The 20,554-nt window shown below is 34.1% G+C and overlaps 3 protein-coding genes across 6 annotated transcripts; 1 reads left to right on the top strand and 2 right to left on the bottom strand.

The window, feature by feature from the left end:
- Position 1: 1 nt before the first annotated feature.
- LOC117225193 (coiled-coil domain-containing protein 124) lies at positions 2 to 1,488 on the bottom strand. Of its 2 annotated transcripts, XM_033478534.2 has the most exons (5): positions 1,363 to 1,488; positions 1,002 to 1,143; positions 746 to 910; positions 398 to 666; positions 2 to 302 (listed from the first exon to the last, which is right to left on the bottom strand). In XM_033478534.2, exons 3-5 carry the CDS (start codon positions 902 to 904, stop codon positions 104 to 106), a joined length of 627 nt encoding a protein of 208 aa, XP_033334425.1. In that variant the 5' UTR covers positions 905 to 910; positions 1,002 to 1,143; positions 1,363 to 1,488; the 3' UTR covers positions 2 to 103. The 2 variants fall into 2 exon arrangements, with proteins under 2 accessions (XP_033334425.1, XP_033334423.1); XM_033478532.2 differs by lacking the exon at positions 1,002 to 1,143.
- Positions 1,090 to 2,388, top strand: LOC117225194 (UPF0235 protein C15orf40 homolog). 2 transcript variants are annotated; one of them, XM_033478536.2, is made up of 5 exons: positions 1,090 to 1,163; positions 1,256 to 1,333; positions 1,756 to 1,846; positions 1,926 to 2,053; positions 2,129 to 2,388. In XM_033478536.2, the coding sequence occupies exons 2-5, from the start codon at positions 1,277 to 1,279 to the stop codon at positions 2,219 to 2,221; spliced, it is 369 nt and encodes a 122-aa protein (XP_033334427.1). In that variant the 5' UTR covers positions 1,090 to 1,163; positions 1,256 to 1,276; the 3' UTR covers positions 2,222 to 2,388. The 2 variants fall into 2 exon arrangements, with proteins under 2 accessions (XP_033334427.1, XP_033334426.1); XM_033478535.2 differs by having other exon boundaries at positions 1,091 to 1,333.
- Positions 2,229 to 18,565, bottom strand: Vdup1 (arrestin family protein Vdup1). Of its 2 annotated transcripts, XM_033478531.2 has the most exons (6): positions 17,959 to 18,562; positions 16,306 to 16,430; positions 14,797 to 15,014; positions 9,063 to 9,209; positions 6,311 to 6,532; positions 2,229 to 3,136 (listed from the first exon to the last, which is right to left on the bottom strand). In XM_033478531.2, the coding sequence occupies exons 1-6, from the start codon at positions 18,237 to 18,239 to the stop codon at positions 2,945 to 2,947; spliced, it is 1,185 nt and encodes a 394-aa protein (XP_033334422.1). In that variant the 5' UTR covers positions 18,240 to 18,562; the 3' UTR covers positions 2,229 to 2,944. The 2 variants fall into 2 exon arrangements, with proteins under 2 accessions (XP_033334422.1, XP_033334421.1); XM_033478530.2 differs by lacking the exon at positions 6,311 to 6,532 and having other exon boundaries at positions 17,959 to 18,565.
- Between the last annotated feature and the right edge of the window lie 1,989 nt (positions 18,566 to 20,554).

The following is a 20,554-nucleotide window of genomic DNA, read 5'->3' as shown; positions in this document are numbered from 1 at the left end:
ATTTGATTTATTCATGATTATATTTATAAGTCTTATTCCATGTATTCCTGTTAACCATCTATTCAGTCGTTATGTACGTTTGTGTTGTCACAATTGAGTATTATCAGCGATTCAACATTAATTTTTGATTAAGTGGATTTTCCGGGGACTTCATCCATTCCTTCTTTAGTATTTGTTTTAATTGACTTAACCTTAACGTTGGATTTTGTTCTTTAATAATAGGCATCATCTTTTCTTCAAAACTGGCGTACGCCGCTTTTACGCGTTTCTCTGGATGACGATCAATTTCTGAATCCTTTGTACTAAAACGGATAATATTACCAACATAGTTAACTTTACTCTCACGGTGGAAAATTCATGACATGAATAAAATTATGTCATAAATATAATTTCTTACCTTAAAATAGTTAAGGCTTCATCTATACCATGTGCAGTTTCCTCTTCAATTGTCAATCTATTTAAGTTTTCTTCGATTGGTTTTTCCTCCTCTTTCTTTTTCATTGCTGCCTGGCTTCGTTTTTCTGTTGCAACTACAATTTCAGCTCTGGTAATTTTCGCGGCAGGTTGTTTGCCACCTACTTTTATATTTGCCATTTCCTTCTCGAGTAAAGCTTTCGCCTCTGCCTTCTTTTCTAACTGTTGCTGGCGTTTTTTCTCTTGTTCTTTCTGTAAGTAAGAAATTAACGAAATTGTAAATAATGTGCATTAAAGAATGTGGTAATTATTATTTAAATATTATGCCTGCCTGTCTTTGTTTTTTCTTTAGCAATTGTTTATCATCATCTTGCCATGCCTTTTCCTCTGCTTCCAAAGCTTTTCTCGTAGTTTCAGCTTCTTTCACCGCTGCCTTCCTTGCTCTAGCAGCAATAGCTTTGCTATTTTCTCCGACAAATTTCTTAGGCATGTTGATCTAAATTTTATCATGGTTAATATGTGAATTTAATTCTTTCAATATATAACTTATTATTTTCTTTTCGTATGTAAACAATAAAATAACTTGCGTTTACATCTACAGCACTGATAACCTATCGATTCAATTTAAATGCGCGCGCTACGCGAATTCCCCTATAGTGTAAGGTTGGCATTTCTGCTACACGTGCGCAGATGTATTGGTCAGCTCAAGTAAAGAGGTTAGAGAATAATCTGAATATATTTCATATAATGTTAGTAAACCATAAATATAATACAAGTCACTTCTAAATGATAAATGACGTGGTACTTTGGAAATACGTGTCTACATAAAAGAATATTACAGCATTTAACAAGTGTTCGTGAAATGTCGAAACAGACCTCGAAGAAAAGTGGAAAAACTCAGAAAGTAACGGTTAATGAGGTTAGTAGATAATACAAAAAGTAGCTTACCAAATCTGATTCGGAGAATAAAAATTTAAAACGTGATCGAGGTTTGATCACCTATTCAGAAAATAACATGACATTTTCTATAGTACACTTTCGCTTTATACTCGATGCAACTAGATGTCGCTTCTGAATGTGCGAATAATCAAAATGGCAACATTATATTCGCAATTTACTAGATGCCTTTTGAAATATCCAGTTCTAATCTAATATAGATTCTTTTATTTACATCGAACAAAAATTACAGGATTAACGATGATGTTTCATACAAAACACTCTTTTCGATCATATAAGGAGTTTTACAGCTTTATGTATTATAAAAAGACGAATAGTATTAAAATGTTTTCAAATATTTTAACATTTACTAAATACATTTATGATAAAGTAATTTTTCGGTAGGAATCTAAAGGACCTGTAAGTCTAGATAAAGACGGAAATGTTACCATAAAAATTCAAGCAAAGCCTGGAGCTAAGCATAATAATATAACGGGTAATATTATTTCGTAATTTAAGAAAGTAAGATTGAGGAAGTTACATCTTTGATATCAAAAAAGATCATTTCTTTGTAGATATTTCAAACGATGCCGTGGGTGTCGCCATATCTGCACCTCCTGTCGAAGGCGAGGCAAATACGGAACTTGTAAAATACTTGGCTTCCGTATTAGGCATGCGAAAGTCAGACGTCTCCTTAGATAGAGTTAGTCTAATTTCCGTTTTATATTGGTTACATTTTCTTAGATCACAATATGTACCTAAATATAATTTTTTGTAGGGATCTCGAAGTCGACAAAAAGTCGTCGTAGTATCTGGCGGCACTACAGTAGAGAAAGTTATGGAAAAATTGAAAGGAGAAATGGGAACTTGATAATGGAAACTTGTTAACGCATCTTTTTTATTGTCATGATATCTATTGTTTTTTATACACATATAATATTATACTCTTCTGTTGAGTCATATTTACTGTACATAAATATGGCAATTCTGTCAATATAATATGTTCAATTAATTTATACAATAAAAATATTAACTTTATACATTCGTTACTGTGCAAAAGTAATCCTGTTAACGATAGCAATTATTTTAGCTATTTCTAAACAAAATTCGTCGCTAACTTCGAACTTTTTTTTGGTACATATAAAATTTCTTGCACGCAAATTTTCGTTAACGCCAACTTTCGTTAACGTTCGAGAAAGCAACATAGTTTTTTAATATCTCTTTAAAATAATATAATGTTTACAAAACTTTAATCACGTCATTTCGTAGAAACGATTAAAATTTATAATTTCATTGAATTATATTAAAAAATCTGAAAAAAATATAAAAAAGGAATATGTTAAAAATAGTGTATTTAACTATCTCTAATTACTTTTAGTCGGTCTTCATTTTTGGGGAGAACTATAAATAGTCGATTTTTTCTTGCGTTTTATAGAGTAAGTATCATTATAAGCGTATTAATATTATCGAAGGAGTTTCACTTCACATTTTTCAAACTGTATACGTCGTATTAATGTGTAATCCCAGAGTGTCTTCATCCAAAAAGTTTGTATCTTAGCTATCAAGGACGCTGGTGAAAGTTAATTAAACTCGTTTACTCTTGTATTTCGAAAGCTTTATCGTCCAACCACGGCCGAAATATTGGCAACGTCGACGGATAATGTGCTCCTCGTTTCGACGGTGCAGTTCCCGCTGGAGCACCTTCTTGCCTCAGAGGATAAGTGGCTAGGACTATTGGTATTTGCAATTTGATTTCCTTATCCAAACTCTTTGGGCTAATTACAAACTGTAAAAGAATAAAATGTTTCTCTTAATTTCGTTATATGCGATATAGTTATGATTGGACTGCGAATTTTATGTATTTATAGAAAAATGTGCAAGTGAAATACAGAGCCATAAAGATATCAGAAGAATTTAATTTTAATTAAATAATTAAAAAAAATTTTCAATTTATTGAAAACATGAAAAGAAAGAATACATCTCTTTTGCATCAAAATACGCAGTTCAGTTATAATTTATATGTTGTACCTTCAGATATGTATATTATAATTTCACAAAGAGAGACCCAAGATTTTACGTACTTATTCATTTATTTAATCCTCGGAGGACAGATCATTTTCACATCTGTACAATTGACAATACTTATGACCATTTTCACTTTTTTTACATCAATTTTTCAAAACATATTTTTGAAAATATTTCTTGTAAACCAATTAATCTTTCAAGAACTAAAAACTCTTTTTAAAGTCTGAGTAATTAGGTGCCGATTTACAAACTCTGGGTAAAAATTATCTGGTCATCGTATTCCAAGTAAATGTGCAGTAACTTTGTGTAAACATGTTTAGTAGATTTTCGTGGGTCACATATAGTTTTTGAGAAAATCGGTTTTGAAAAAAAATGCAAATTTTGAACTTTGAAGGTGTTTTGCGCTTTTTTCTGAATACGGCGATACGGTTTGATATAATATCATTAGTACGAAAATATTCAGGGTGTCCCTGAAAGATACAAGTAGGCACCATGTGATTTTTCATAGAAAAGACATGAGAAAAATATGGAATGACTTTTTTTTGTTTGGGATTTAGTTTTCAAGTTAGTTTTCAAGAAAATCGGGTTTGAAAATTCGCTTTATACATACGCTCTTGTGCGCGTATACGAATGCAGTGGTATGACAGTGAATGTGCGTGTATGGTTGTGTAGGTATAACAATTGAATGAACGCGGCGTCGTTTTTCCTATGAATTACGGAGTTACAATGCAATTGAATAACTTTGTAATTGAATTGAACGACGATCTGAATTACGAATTACAATTTAATTGAATCGCTTTGTAATTTCATTCAATAGCAATCTGAATTACAAATTAGAACGTAATTGAATCACTTTGTAATTATAATTTCTTGAGTAATTCAATTGTAATTCTGCACAACTCTGCTCGACGAACCATATCTAAGCCGCAAGAATGTATATATGTAATATAGAGCGAATTTTTAAATTCCGATTTTCTCGAAAATTGAGTCCTAAACAAAAAAAAGTTATCCTATATTTTTTTCATGTTTTTTTTTTATGAGAAATGACCTGGTGTCCGCTTGTACATACTTTTCAGGGACACCCTATATACTAATAAACAACAATTATTGTAATATTTATTATTATTTATTATATATATTAATATTGTTATGTTTCAATTTATTCCAAAAGTTTTAACACTTTGTGTTAAAGTTCTTTTTTAACAATCTCAAAAGTTCCATGAAAGTAAAGTCTTTCATTTAATCAAATTTTGAAATTGGAAAGTTAAGTTGCATAATACCAATTACTTTTCAACATTCTTACATTTTGCGGATTCTAATAAAATTAGCAAGATATTATATAATTCCGTTATCCACATATGGGTGACTCGACAGTCAAAATATGTCAAACATGCATAAGAAAATTTTAACGCTGTTTTTACCAAAGGGGTCAACAAATACCTTCCAAAATTCTAATTAAAAATTATTTTCTAAGTTTAAGTATACAATACAAAAGATCGGTAGAAATAGCGTTAATCACTCGACGTGAAAGGACGATCCTTTGACCTACTGATGGCATAGGTTAGGGCTCGGAATTTACCAGCACGCAACATTCAGATCGCGAGGGCTACGCCTCTTGACTCCCGTCGGGCATCTCGTTCCCCGATGATCGTCTCTTTCGGGTCGGAGCACCTGTTGCTTTGTGTGTGTGTGTGTGTGTGTGTAGTATTTAGGCGATCAGCGGGAAGCAAGACGCGCGACGAGAATCAGGAGACGTAGTCCTCACGATCCTCAAGTTGTGTGCTGGTTAATTTCGAGCTCTGGCGTAGGCAGACGTAACGTAATTATATTCCATTTTCAAAGTGCAAACGAAACAAGGTGCAAGGTTTGTCACGCTGATAGTGGTGATCCTCAGTTTAATAGAACTACTGAATGTTGTTGTATTTTTGTATTTTTTCATTAGAATCTCTTTAACAGTAAAATAACAAATAAAAATGTAATATGTTTTAACGTACAACAATATTTTCTTCTGACAAGTGATACAAATGCCGCTCCAACGCAGCGCTGAGTACCACTGCCAATCCGACGCCTCTTGCAAAACTACTTCCTTTGTATTTTGAAAACGGAACGTGATTTCTAACTTCTACCAACGCTATTCGTGTATAGAAAGTTCATTCAATCGCGCGCAATAATTTGTTCTTTTGTTGGTTTAGCTTTTTAATAGTATTTTTATCAAAGGGTTCGAGAAGCACCTCCCAAAATTTTAATTTACGATCACTTTCTAAGTTTAATTACTTCTTTATACAAAATGGCAAAAATACTGTTTAACATTCGAACGCAGGACTTTTTTGACAATAATATGACTTACATATGGTTAGGATCATTTATAATTTTCTTTATCAATATTTTACAACATATTTAGATATTCCTTCTAGATACGTTAGCTTTTTTATAGACATTAATGAAATATATCAAAATTGTAATTAATTATCGTTATTATTATCGTCATTCTCAAAATTAAGAGTAATAGAGGAGTACAGCCTCCACATTCACGTTGATAATGAATTATTCTAACAAAATTAGTAGAACCGTGTAATAAAATATTCTTTAGTCTTGAGTTTTTCGCTTCCATTTCAAAATATCTGAAAGTATTACATTCATATTCTTTACATATTCTGTTTCATTTACTAATTAAGTAGCTGCATTTAAACGTAATTAGATCGTACTGTTGCAACACGTTCTTTCATATCTCCTGGAATGCAACGGAGATTACTATTATAACACTTTCACGATCAAAATAACGTAAAAGAAATCCTGCGTTTTCTTCGAGACGCTTCAAGATCGCGAGAGAAGCCGACGCAAGGAGAGAGTGCAGTGCATTAGTCATGCTCTGCGCAATCATAATTATTATGTGAATATCTTAGCTGTGTAGTGTGGAATGAGTGCTTTTACTCACGTAAACGTGATAAAGAACGTTGATGAGGTGACACCCTCGCAGATTGGTAGGCGGTAACGGGGGAACATACATTTGTTCGTTCAACCATTCCTCGCCCTCGCCAGGCCGAATTTTCCCTCTAGAAACACTCGCCAACTCTCGAGTTTCGCTCGCGAGGACTTTACCTCGGCACAGGTATTGAATCGTCTCGGTCAGGGATGCTTTAGTCGATTTCATAGTCACCTATCGAATAATACGTGTCTGTCTGACATCACTGTGCGTGCGTTTCATGAACATACTCCGCGACAAACTTTCCTTCTTTTATAAAGAGACTTTCTTCATCGACGTGGAGATAATTCATAACGATTTAAGAATAACGAAGCTAGACAAGAATAGCTATTAACCACAAAATTATAAGTCGATCTTTACTAAATAGGCAAATTAAACGATATGAGAAGAAAATTTCGATTGAAATGGTTAAGATTGAATGTGCGATATTAATAATAATGGACTCCGCTTAGTGTTCATTTATATAAAATGCCGTAAAGAAGAAATTTATGTTGAAGTAAACTCAATCAATACACATACTTTAAAGAACATAAACTCTTCGTTGATAAAAATTTTAACAAATGCGGTTTTATTTTACGGGAAAATAACAATTTTCTGAAATGAAACCATTTTAATGTATGCCCGGGATTCTGCATCGATAGCACCATTAGGTGTCAAAGAAATACAAAAGCATACAAAGAAATCTTAGAATTACAACAGTTCAGCGAATAATACAGAGCTCAAACCGTTCTCAAATGCTGTAAATTGTTTAAAAATAATGCTAGTAACCAGCTGCTTCAAACAAGTGGAATTGAACTGTGCAGATCAACGAGCTCACTCATGTCAAAAATGGAAAAGTACAACCTTTGAGAATGAATAAATGAATGAATGAATGAATGAATGAATGAATGAATGAATGAATGAATGAATGAATGAATGAATGAATATACCTAAATTTCTCTATACCTTATGGTCCCACAAAAAACTGCTTAAGACAAAGTTACGTTACTTGTTGGCCACAACGTAATTCAAAATGAATACTTTCAATTTACAATGTTAGTTCATTAAAAACGTATACAATAAAGGACAAATCCAGGTTGGAAATTTTTCATTCTAATCACTATACTGCGGATTTTTATGGAAAACAAAAATTGTCTATATCAGTTGCAAGATAGAGAAACTAAATAGCAAGTTATTTCTTTCTTTAATCCTTTTAATTGATTGAGAATAATACACTGATATTTAAAAATTCCCTTTAATCTTTTTACTATATTAAATTGCACCTACTCAATTTTGCCATAAATGTATAAAATCCATAGACTACTAATCACACTGTTTGTTAGAAACATTATTCTCTTTAAGTAACATCAATTTTATCTTATATACCCGCCAAAATTATTTTTTCAAAAATGCCGTGGCTTTTCTCGAAAGTTTCGCCAATATGAACTGTAACCATCAGGTCTGACCGGGATAAATTACTTTTCATGCGAAAAAATTATCTGATCATCAATGAAAGAAATTAAATAAGTTGAAGTTGAAACATTTTAAGATCTAAAATTAACTACCGCTTCTTTAGTCTCGATGCATAGTTTTCTCGAGCGTACTCGAGTCTCGCAATTTTATAACACGATACAATTTCGGGTACAGACTTTAATTGTTGTTCTACAAAATTCAGATTTTCTTGTGGAACCCTATGCCAACTGTTTTTATAATTATTTGCTCGGTATGTGGACTCGATTTCTTCTTTGGTTAGCACATTTTATTCTTACCATGATTAGAATTCGCTGAGACATGTAAGATGTTTAGAATAACTTTACTTGATCGTTCAGTCGACGAGCAATTTCTCGAATGTCAATTCCTTTCTCCTTTTACGCTGCAATTCTACCTTCTTCGTAAAATATTTTCCACGTGGCATTGCCAAATTTCAGATCAATATTTATAGTCAGTCACGAAAATATTCGGACATTTTTTAACACGGAATAAATTTTAAAACGTTGAATCAAATGACTTGAATCCTTTTTGAAATGCTAGAGGATCTAGTTTAATGAATCATCGCCAAAAATTTTTTGCGAAAATTAAAATTGAGGTGGCAAGAAAAAAAAATTCATACTTTTTAACTTCTTTTCGGTAACTTATATACATGCTGAAAATATCATCGATATCGGTTAATATTTTTACGAGAGCTGTAAACAATTAAGGATCGTGAAAATACATAATAGGTTTTCGTTACTTCGGACGAGACTGGTGTCACAATACTTTTGTGACCGACTTCGTATTTACGGTTATTATGCCACATTTATTTAAATACTAAATTTTTGAATTTGCCAAACAATAGGTTAAATTAGATTAAGCGTGTACGATGAACGTTGGTGCTGTCGTTAATGCAATGGTTGAAAAACACACGATTCTCGTTTATGTTATTTTACATAAAAGGGGAACTGTAATGAGATTTAAGTTTACTGTTTGTCATATTGTTTCATCATCTATGATTCATTTCTTCGCATTCCTACTCCAATGTCAAAAAACGACTAACTAAGAATTCAGATGGTCAGTAGTTGTCACAGTTATGCACCACGTAGTATTATGAACTTGTCCCACGATTGCGAGAATTCAGCGAAATATACTCACGTTTTAAAAGATATTCGATGGTATCGTATTATTGCCGGTTCTGCTTCGATGTTAGATATTCTTTCGATTAACTATCGAATCGAAATGCGATACATACCTTGCTCCGATTGCTGACGGTCGCAGAAATGCCAATAGTTTCGCCGGGAACATATCCACCTCTGTCTAGACTCACCCTGCAGAAAACAGGACCTCCCGAGACACAGGAGACACCGACCCGTTGTTCGATTTCTTGCCGTGCTGGTTGCTGTTGACATATTTTACAATTACATGTTCGTGTATTTCATTTTCACGAAAACTTTTGTTATCGTATCATAAATCTCTTTCTATTCGTTAGTTTTCTATTCATACTACGCGCTATGTAGGCCATTTAGGTACTTATAATTTATTTAACGACTGTTATTTCCTAACTCAGTTTATAGAATATTGCTATATAGTAGCACCGATAGTTTTTGTAGTGAGCAACGAAAATAATTGTTGAAAACGCGTTCCTGTATCTTGTCATTACTTTAACGGGATGTTCTAGTGTGAATTTTTGAAAAAACAATTTTTCTTCTTTTTACTATTCTTAAAGGATATAGTTTGAAAAATACATATCCGGAACCTTACATGCAAACTCCTGAAATTAACGAAGTTATCGTTGTTTGAATGATGCGACGACCTTATATCATTATCGATATACTAAACTTTAAAGGCATTTTTCTTGAAACTGTATTTTTCAGAACAGTGTCCATGATATCTCAAAACCTACTGAATCAATTGACTCCAAATTTTAAGTACGCTTTTAATACATGTTTGACTATAGTCCCTACTGGATTCAACCAAAAATTTTTATTTTTTTCTATTTTTAGGCCTTCGAAGTTCAACAAAACATGCAAAAATCGATAATCGTATTTTAAAATATCGCCACTTTTTTTTATTACCGACTTGTTTGTTCTAGCACTTACTATAGCCAAATTCATATTAATTAAGGAACTTCCACATATTTTTACTTCAGACAAGCAAAATTGCCGGAATCATGGACAACGTGAGACGATCTTTTTTAATAGCGACTATGTTTGAGAGTATGCAACGCCACTAATTTTAACTTTTTTTATTCAAAAAATCTTTAAAACATCGTTGAAACACGTACAAATAAACTTTATCAATGTAACTGCTAAAGGTATAATAGTTTCTTTGTAGAAAATTCCCTAACAAAGTTAAAAAAAAAAAACACGTACTTCATACTAAAATATCCCGTTAAATTTTTATTCAGAACAATTGCTCGGAAGAACTCCAACTATTATCTATTTGATTGCGGTTTCCGTATTGCTTACCATATCAGTTCCAAGACCGCTATTTTATCTATTCTTGTTTCTTTTCTGCCTCAAAGAGTTGACTATAATATATTAGCTACAATATAAAATAAAATGCAAGTTGAAAGCAACAAATCTAAGCTTTTGTTTACTAACTACCAATCCTGGGTATTATGGTATGCATCAGTGTAAAATTTGACACTGCTTTATATCTCTTCTTTGATCCAACCATCGATTCTGAAACCATTTTCAAGTCGACACAAGACCGATAAATAATGGTCAACATTTTTTCGTAATAATAACTTGAAATTAAGATTCACGATAATTGTTTCAAAACATAAAATGGATATTGTAACAGTTTTCGATATCGTGTGTTCATTTATAATAAAAATTTCAAAATAACGCTTTCCTACTTCATTAGATATGCAATTTGAGTTTAAATCCTCATTTGTCCTTCATTTAGCCAATTTAATTTGACCATTAACTTCAAATCGACATTTAAAAAACAAGTATGCAGTTAATAAACTGCAGATTGTTATACATTATAGCATGCGCAAATTGTTGAAGTGCAAGGCAGAATTTCATTTTATTATATTATTATTGATTAATATCTAAAACCAATAGTATTTTTAGTTTTGCTTTTTACAATGAATTGTGTGATCAACAAAAGAGAGTTGCCTCTCAATTTAATTGTTAAAAATTCACGTACGAACATCGGCAACTGCGTAATGGTAAACAAAATTATGTATAGCATGTAGTATTTATGTAGAATCAGCGAAAGATGTGATCAATTAATAAAAAGATGACAGATACGCGAAATTGTATCTGATTCGTTAGTATATGTAATGCTGTTGCAATAACAATTTACGAAAGAATTCTTAAAAAGACGGTTTAATTGTCATTGTCATTATGTCTTTCAATTAATTAATTATATTTCTACTATGACATTTTCAATTTGAATTTATACAATAAAATATTTCATTCAATTGTCAATCTATAAAAAATTATATATGAAACTATACATATTAAATTGCTGTTATACTTATGCTTCTATTGTAGTAAACTCTTGATTCCACGTAGATTTTTCCGTTCAACAAGTTATCGATACTATTGGCTATCACTTGTTATATAGAAACCTCTCGATTATGCAACGCGAAGCGTGTGCATTCAATATGACTACATACAGTTGATCCAACAATGCGGTCGCGTTCGGAGCTGAATGTCACATGCCTACGTAATAATTATCTTATATTACATGTTATCGGGATATGTAAATATATCTCTACGATCTTACACGGGAGCAGCACATTCCTTCGCGCTTGGTCTAAATGTGCAAACAAATGTAACGCCCTTAAGATATTGCAAAAGTAACACGGTCACGAAGTACATATTTAGAAACACGAAGAAAAACGATATTACACAAGGTATCGTGTAACATTCGAAGTATGTGGAAAAGATTTCTAAATAAAATTATCTGCTGCGAGATCACCCATTCATAACTTCGCTAATAGTATTATATACCCTACAACATTTTTGCTAACAATCACTAAAACCTTTATTCGAAATTCTTTTAACTGCTACAATAACTTCTCATTTTCAGTTTTCAATATTTTCAGATCAATCTAAATTCTTCAACTCGTTTTCTGCTGAACAATTTTTACGCCATTTTAAGTTCATGTCAAATGCAGAACTTACGCTAATTTACGCATGAAAATCATCCTCTTGCAAATTAAATTCACATATTTATAATTAATTTGTAATAAAATTGATATTAAATTTAAAACTCGAATAAAAAACGGTTAATTCTGATCTGTCTTATTCGCCAAAAGGTGAATTTGATATACGAAAGAACTTTTAGTGCAAAACCTATACACACTAACAGTATTCCATGAATTCGAAAACTATTTATTATAATACTTGACACTCGAAATAAAAATTCGATCGTAGAAAACAAATGAAGTTGATTCGAATAGACGACGATTTTAATAGACATTGTGTCATAAGGAGAATGTTTAGTTAATTGAAAGATCAGTTTGGTGTGCATCTGAAACGATGCGCGGCATGAAATGAACTGCCGATATTTTACGAGTTGTTCAGTATTGTATCAAAACCTTCAATTTTATTAACCATTATTTATTATTATCTAGAAAATAATATGCCACGAAGACCGTAACTATTAGTTTTCTTTAGCGAGGATGAAATAACGAGATCATAATTGATACTTTGATCGAGGAAATGAAAAAGCTGCACAATTATAAGGATCACGATTCGTGATCGCTTTCTACGCAGGTCGGTGACCACTATCCAGAACTCGGTTATGCTAAATCGTGTCCAGTATTCGTTTAATCGCATGCAACGAAGAAAGCGTGCGTGAAAAAAGAAACATGTTCTTCGGGAGATTTTTCAAAGTTCTCCGGTATATTTTCTCGTTAAATGGTTTGCGATGGTCGCAATATTAATCCATACGCCTGTAAATACCGTTTAGGTCAAAGTCCAACTAATTTATATGTTACTGTATTAATGTATATGTAATTGGAACGACCATTTAATGTTAAATTACACGGCCGTGTACCTACGTCTTGCTCGTGGAAGCTCGAAATCTAGCAAATATGGTCGGGACATCTTCCGAGACGATGATGTTTCTCTCATTAGGGCGTCATTATATAAAGATTAGTAGTTAATGGATACGTTGCGCGCGATGAAATTACAAATGAAATGGTTGTCCTGGTCGGTGTCATGTTTAGTATAATTGTAACTGAGGTAAAATCAGCCAACTTCTATTAATTTACGATGCATAGCTTCGTTACTACCATGGATCCATCTAATTGCACGGTTGGGGTAGAAAGTGTAAGCTGAACGATTCATAAATGGCGTATAATCGCCACCATGAAATCATGCGATGCACAAATTACAGTCAACTCACGTTCGTACGAGAGGAACATAAATCATAACGAATACATAGATATTGTCATATGCTGAATGGTACCTTATAAATACGGTGACTTAACGATTTCTATTGTGCAGTTACACATCATCTTAAATATTATATTCGCGAGTCTTTTGTTCTCGTTTTTCTTCCAGATTTTTAATGCTTTTCTTCTTTAGCTTGATCATGTAATATACCTTATACTATCATAAAGACCTATTCATTTTTCTTGATTTTTCTAGTTCTTTTTATCTTCGGCGAGTTTTGCATCTATAACATTATACGAGGAAATTATAGTGATCGATTCAATATCAGTATACTCTAAACATTCGAAATTGGAATTTTCTGATTACCATAGATTTGTCATGGAAATGTCAAATGGACGTTCTAGCGAAATTTGTGCAGCCATGTTAAAATGGAAAAATTTGAGAAATGCTTTAGTAGCAACTGTTTCTTGCAATTAACATCAAAGAAAGACTACATGTAAGGGACATTTTTGCTTACGATATAATCAAAAACTCATTTTTTTCTATCAAGATTAGTTATTTGACTACAATCATACGTGATGATAATAAATTATTTCTCTGTTTAGACGTCCTATTTTGTAATATAATTGAAAATATTTATTCTTTGCTTCTCCTCGGAAAGGTGTTATATCGAAAAACAATTCGATAATATTATCGAATTATTTGTTCTGTTATGCAAATATCAGTTTCATAGCATTCACAAGTTTGCGACGTTTCTCTTTTGCAAATATAGAAACAAAACTGAAACTTTAACTTTTACAGCAACGTTATTAAATAAAATATACTTTTTATATTTTAAATTGTTCTTTTCAAATAAATTGTAATTAATAAAATATGTCAAAGTCGTGTCTGTCCTTGACGAAAAATATCAATTGTTTGTTACTGTTAACCTTGAACTATTTAGCAGCGATTCGAATTTAGATAAAACATTAATACCTACAATGTAAGAGGACCTTCACATTCGCGGTAATTAGCACTCGTCCAGGAAACTTCTTTGACAAAGATATAACCGAGTATGTTTAACATTATTTATAACTTTATTTGTTAATTTCTTTCAATATAACTTTTAATGTACGGCTTCTAGAGGATTCAGTTTTTCTAAATGAAAATTTGTATTAATCGTCAGAAACTAAATAGTCAAATGTCAATGTTTATACTCGAGGTCCAAATTGATTCAAGCCCCGCCGTCCATGTGTAAAATGTTCTTTTAAATACGTCCTTGTTCAGAGCAGCACAAGGTTTAAAAAATTCGATTACGCTGTCACTCGCAACAGTTTACCTACGTTTTTACTGTATTTACGATATAGTACTTTGTAGTTTAATTATGGATGAGTTAAAAATAACGTTTATGTTTCGTACTAATTAAAAAAGAAGCTGATAACGATGCCGGCGGTAGAAAAGCTAAGAGGCTCTATCGAAGATTATATTCCGACATAAATATTCAAATTCAGCCTTTAACGACCGGAATACTATCATTATACGCGGATGGTTTTCCAAAGGATTTCGATCTATCGTTGTACCGCACGAAAGAAACGTATAAACGTGAAACCGCGATACAATCTACATTATAATGAAGAAGAAACTCACCGCCAGGATGGGCGGCTCTAAATTCAAATCGATGGGATTCATCACGATGAACACTTGTTGATTCTTGTGCGTGAGGCCACCTGGCTCGCGGAGCGCAGCCTTGCAATAATATTGGACCCAGCCATGTTTGCCCAAGAAAGTGGACGGCAAACCCAGGGGCAGACCTAATTTGAATGGAAAGCTGTGAATTCCCGGCGATAAAAGCGACGGTCCTTCTCCTGGGGTGGCGGTGTCATCGAACGGCGAACGGAAAACAAAGAACAGTTTTGGCATTGTTATGCTGTGCATGAACCACAGGTGCGGCAGACGATTGTATGAAAAAAATATTCTATACGAGACTGTTTCGCTGTTGAATTTAAATACACATGCGTCCGAAGAATGCACCATGAATTCTTTTCTCTTTCATGATTATGCGGAGGCAGCGTTCAACTGTATGCATACCATTTTGTATACCTGTGTTAGACTGCTACTAGACAGCCGCGCAGAGAACATCGCTTCTTTTAGATCATTTGTTTTACATCTTCTGATGCACGATCGCAGCAACTTATTTAGAAATACGAAACGCTATCGATAAAGAATCTACGTATAAGACGATCGCGTTCAAAATTCGATTCGATTGTCTCTGTTCTGCATTCGTAATTTCATTGGTGGAACTTTTGCGTAACAACACACTATCTCCCTATCATCCGCAATACTAAGTAACAACTGCCGTTTCAATAATTGTGTAACGAGAAACCCTTTGTCGTTGAATGGCGACTCTGAGGTGCCTCTAAATAATTGTTATATCACGTTTCGAAGTAATTCGTAATATTATCAAACTTGTTTATGTTCCAAAAAACCGTTGGAAGAGTAAATGTTGCGTAGATCACAAGGCTCGATACCATATCCATAAAATGCGATAGATCAAAATAACATGGAAATATTGTAGATTAGAAAAACTATTTTGGTTTTATTGTTAAAACAACTTAACTACTGTTATTATCTCTGAACTTGTTTGAATAAAAGTTAACCAACCAGTTGTTTTTATACAAACGCTTATGATTAGAACCCTGTTATCCAAATTGCATATATTCTGGCTGTTTGCGTTTAAATGACCAAAATACGGATTATATGCATTTATGGCGAAAATAGATAAATCAAATATAAATCCGTGAAAACTTTTGATTGAATTCAAAGATACTGTCGTATTATCTTAAACTTATTCGAATTATTATTTATTATTTCCATGCTCTCTGGATATCATTCTCTTTTTGAATACATAATTGAACACACTTACTCGTGTCACTCTTGAATTTTTAGCAGTTTATTTAATACACTTCAGTGATGTAAAAATTGTTGAAGTTACGGTAAATTTGATTGGTGCCTCGGGAGTCGCCATCCGAGTGCATAGAATTAAGAGGAGAAATAAATCCTTACGAAGCTACTGCATTGTGTAATTGTTTCAAGGAATTTTTGTAATCAGTCGACTGGTTGCATTAAATGCGTCGCAATGTAATCTCTTTTAATTACCTGGTTCCCCTAGTAATCTCATACGAAAATCTATGTAGTTCTCCTTGTCGTAAACCCTCTCGGCGCGTTGACTACGTACGCGGACCACTCCTTCGCCGATGACGTGGAAATGCAATCCTGAAACGCTGTAATACAGAAAATATGTTATTCAGATAACACTTTGTCTGCATACGAAATTGCTTTAACATTGGTAAATTGTGTAGCTTGCGAGCATCACCTTTATGCGAATCAAACATAGGGTTGACTCGAAGAGCAACGTCCAGAATTGTTATCTCGATTTTCATCTTTTATATATTAAAATTTATTATTTATAACTTTTAGTATTTACGAAATAGACGAACGATGTTTATGTTCCGGTGTAACATCGCGAATTTTAGTTCTATTCAGTCTTGCTTAATGAATACTTCTATTTTCTTCGGATCTAGTATATTATTTCCCTGAATTTCTTTTATCAACGAGACGAAAGCAAGGAAACATAAAAAAGAAATTTATTATATTTCGATCAATTAACATTTCCATTTAGACTATGTTCGTCAACATTTTAATTGTATATCAATTTCGAGCGATTCACAAATTATGTTATTTAAAAAGTTGCACGAGTAAATTGGCAGAATTTTATTCGAAAGCTATAAAGGATTTTTATAAAAATAAAATTCATTTTTATTTGTTCAATATCGAATCGATTGTAACATTTTGAAGACCTTTCATTTCTTCATTAATTTGAACGGTGCTTATCGCGAATACAATACCTAATTATGTCAATACGTTTACGTTGACTTTATTACGATTGTATTATTTGTCGATTCGTTAATTCTGAAATTCCTCTGAATTGTGACGCAAATATATTAGCAACTATATATCAGCAAATCATACAAAAGTTATTATCGATGTTGCTTATGAAGGCATCCTAGGTTGCAATTAATTGATTCTGGTAGAATGAAAACACGCTACCCAGCGATTCCAATTGAGCAATAGCGTAGGCGTAGTTATGGTTACGCATTCGAAGTGTATGACACAAGAGATATTAAAAATACAAATTACAAACGTGTTTTTATTTACTTGTGGGACATGTCAACCGCCTGCAAAGGAATTAAATACAATCGGTGCAGATTTGTATAATAAACGTACTTAATTTGGCGTAATTTATACAATTTCACGGGTATACGAACATACGCATTGTTACATCATGAAAATTAATTCGTTTGAAAGCTGATAGCAACAGTTTAATATTCCACTAAATCGAATTTGTCATACAATGTGGGTTTTCGTTAGACGCCACTAATTCTTCAACGATGAATAGGGTACCTCGCGTAACATCTTTTACTTTACTAGCATAGTTCCCTCACTATTGCCGTCACCACGTGATGGCTTCACGAAATCCAGCATAGATGAAACGAATATAATCGAATGTGTTGTAACTAGATTGCGCGGATCTATATGCAAATTCTCATTTCCATGGGTGACTTTACAGGAACCAAAGTTCAAGAATTAGTTTCCATCATCAACTAATGGATTACTTGTCGTAAAAAAGGAGAAGGAAGAACGTAATTAGACCTGGTCAATTTATACGTGTCCTTGCATTTGAAGAATGCGCAGATACCATGAATGCATTTGAATCGCAGTCTAGTTGTAACCAATAGATCGCTTACTTACTATGCCTCATCGTCCAACTCGATGATCACCCGGCCGGACAAAAAGTGGCCGGGAAAGTACAAGAGGTTCGTGTTGTCGAAAAGTATCAAGAACTTGCTCAACTTTCGCGTCATGATTCCGGATTGATCGCGGTGTCCGTGATCGGCAACGAAAGATGACGGATCGCGTTCACTTCCGAACGGTTGCGCGCAGTTGCGCGTTAACTGATTATGCACCGAGTCGCGAGCACAAGATTTTTCTTCAACGACAACTGCATAGATGTCAGTGATTCTCACTGACATCCACCGGATCGCGCCAGCAGCAGCACACCCATAACCTTGCACACGCTGCGTTCCTGTGTTTCGGACTGTGGTCGCGGGAATCTCATTCGACTGGCCAGCAGGCTTTCCTCGATCGAGCGACGCTCTTGTTCCACAATCTCATTTTCCCTGTGCTCGCCCGCCGATTTTCAACCGGTCAATGACGGGTAGGAGGCGCGTAATGCAACGAGTCCACGGTGAAACGTGGACACACAAGCGACGCTTCCACACTATATTATCCGTCAAAGTTTCAGCCGCAGGCTAAAGGAGCCTGTCTCTTCCTGCCCATTCTTGGAGCTGTGCTCACTTTCGCTCCCCTACCTCCTCGGCGTTTCCACTTCCAGCCAACGTGCTTACCTGTTTTCCCACTCCCGGCCAATCAGGAGTACCGCTTCCAGTTTCTCGTGCGCCTATGTCGGATTAGATCCTTCTCGTTCGCCTGGTTGCCGCCACGTTTCACCCGCACGGTACATGCAAGTATTTACACACGGTTGATCGGCAAGGTCGATAAGGTTCGTCTGGCACCGTGGCACCGGCACGCTGTGGATCGTTCCCCGTAGCTGGGCCCAGATGCGTTCGGACGATAAGCTCGCCGAATGCACGAATTTGCGACAAGCCAACCGGTCAATGAAAACTGGTTACCAGTTTCTGCATACACCGTGCGTGCCCGTTAAACCGACCATCGGGACGCTCATGAGGCATTTGATGCATCGGCGAAAGATTCCGCGAGATTGCTCGATCAGTATTGACCGCTTTAGGTAATGCTTATAGAACCGTGATGATAACTTGTGCTCCATTGTAGTCGCGACGCATTAAATATCCTGATGTTCGAACCATTGCCGATGATGTGTTGCGCCAGTTACACTTTGGCGCAACAAAGTGTATGCAGCGTCGACAAGAGCGCGATCTTTAAATTTCGCGCCCTTTTCGGTTTCTTGTTTTGGCGGAACTGAATATTTCAAAGCTGTTGCTGGCATGGAATTCTACACGAACGATGAACGAAGTAATATTATTAATGTAAAAATGTGAAAGATGTTCCTTCTAAATTTCTAAAGGAAATCTGCATTTATTCAAATTGTTTCATGTTTCGACTTAGGATTTCCCACTGAAACATTGGAAAATATTTATTTTTATGGCGACCAGGATTGGTCACCGCAATTATAGGATTTAATATTGTACGATTTCTTTCCTTAGAGTTTTATGAAATCTTGTGTTCACGTCAACATGTCATTACTAAAAATGAGTCCTTTAATTAAAAACGGCCCTTTATTAAACCCTGTCGCTAATGATCTACATATCGATGCGATGTTAAATTTTCATTAAAAAAAAAAGAAAATAAGAAATAAAAGTGAATGATTAATTGGCGTTCTCTTATATTTGTCAATTTACTTATGAATTTCTTAAAAGGTACAAAAATGTCAGATTCTTGGTTTTTTGTCGGAAAATTTTGTCCAGTCCAAAATTTGTGTGTAGTTGAAAAATGCATAATTGAAAAAAACGGAAAGTAGTTCTCTTTAATTTTACATCATTATATAAAAAGATTAAAATTGAGATATTATTTTAATACCTAATATCTATTTACTGTCACTATCAAAAGTCCGGAGAATTGTTAAATTAAATGTATCAAAGGATATATTGCGGGATAACAACATCGAGAAATATTGTTGGTACTTTCCGTAAAAATTATATCTTACTTTATTTTATTTTATATTAAACATATTATTAATAACATTCTTTTAAATAGATAGGTGAATTTCTTACTTAGAAACTAAATTCTCAATCGCTGATACAATAACGTTTGAGACGCAAATTTAAGTCATAAAGATACAATTTACAAAAAATATAAATGGTTACCTTGCTTTGAATATTCGCGCTCTTATTTGATGTTGATTTCAGCGCCCTCGAGTGTGAGCGTTAGGAAATACAGTATTGTCTCATCGCGAGCGATTTCTACCTTTTCTTTCCGAACGCTTTTATTCCCACCATTTTAATGCGCATCCAGCTTTGCACAGTTGGTTTAGAAAGAGAACGGGATATGGTCGAGAGAGACAGATCGAAACCAGCGGACTCTATATGTACGTGTCCAGGCAGACGACAAATCTAGGCTGTCTCACTTTACCGTGCTTGCGGTCTCACTTTTTTCGCGCATCCGTACCCTCGGCCTTCCACCTGAAACACTCGGTGCGATATTTGATTTGTACTTTTCGCCCCGCAGGATTCTCGACCACCAGGCCAGCGTATTTGCGAACGTTTTGAAATAGCGCGCGACCATTTCTACAATTATTCAAATTCTCAAG

Source organism: Megalopta genalis, chromosome 17, assembly GCF_051020955.1.
Source record: "Megalopta genalis isolate 19385.01 chromosome 17, iyMegGena1_principal, whole genome shotgun sequence".
NCBI classification, from domain to species: domain Eukaryota; kingdom Metazoa; phylum Arthropoda; class Insecta; order Hymenoptera; family Halictidae; genus Megalopta; species Megalopta genalis.
Note: the sequence above shows the minus strand (reverse complement) of the source record. Positions and strands in the feature narration are given on the sequence as shown.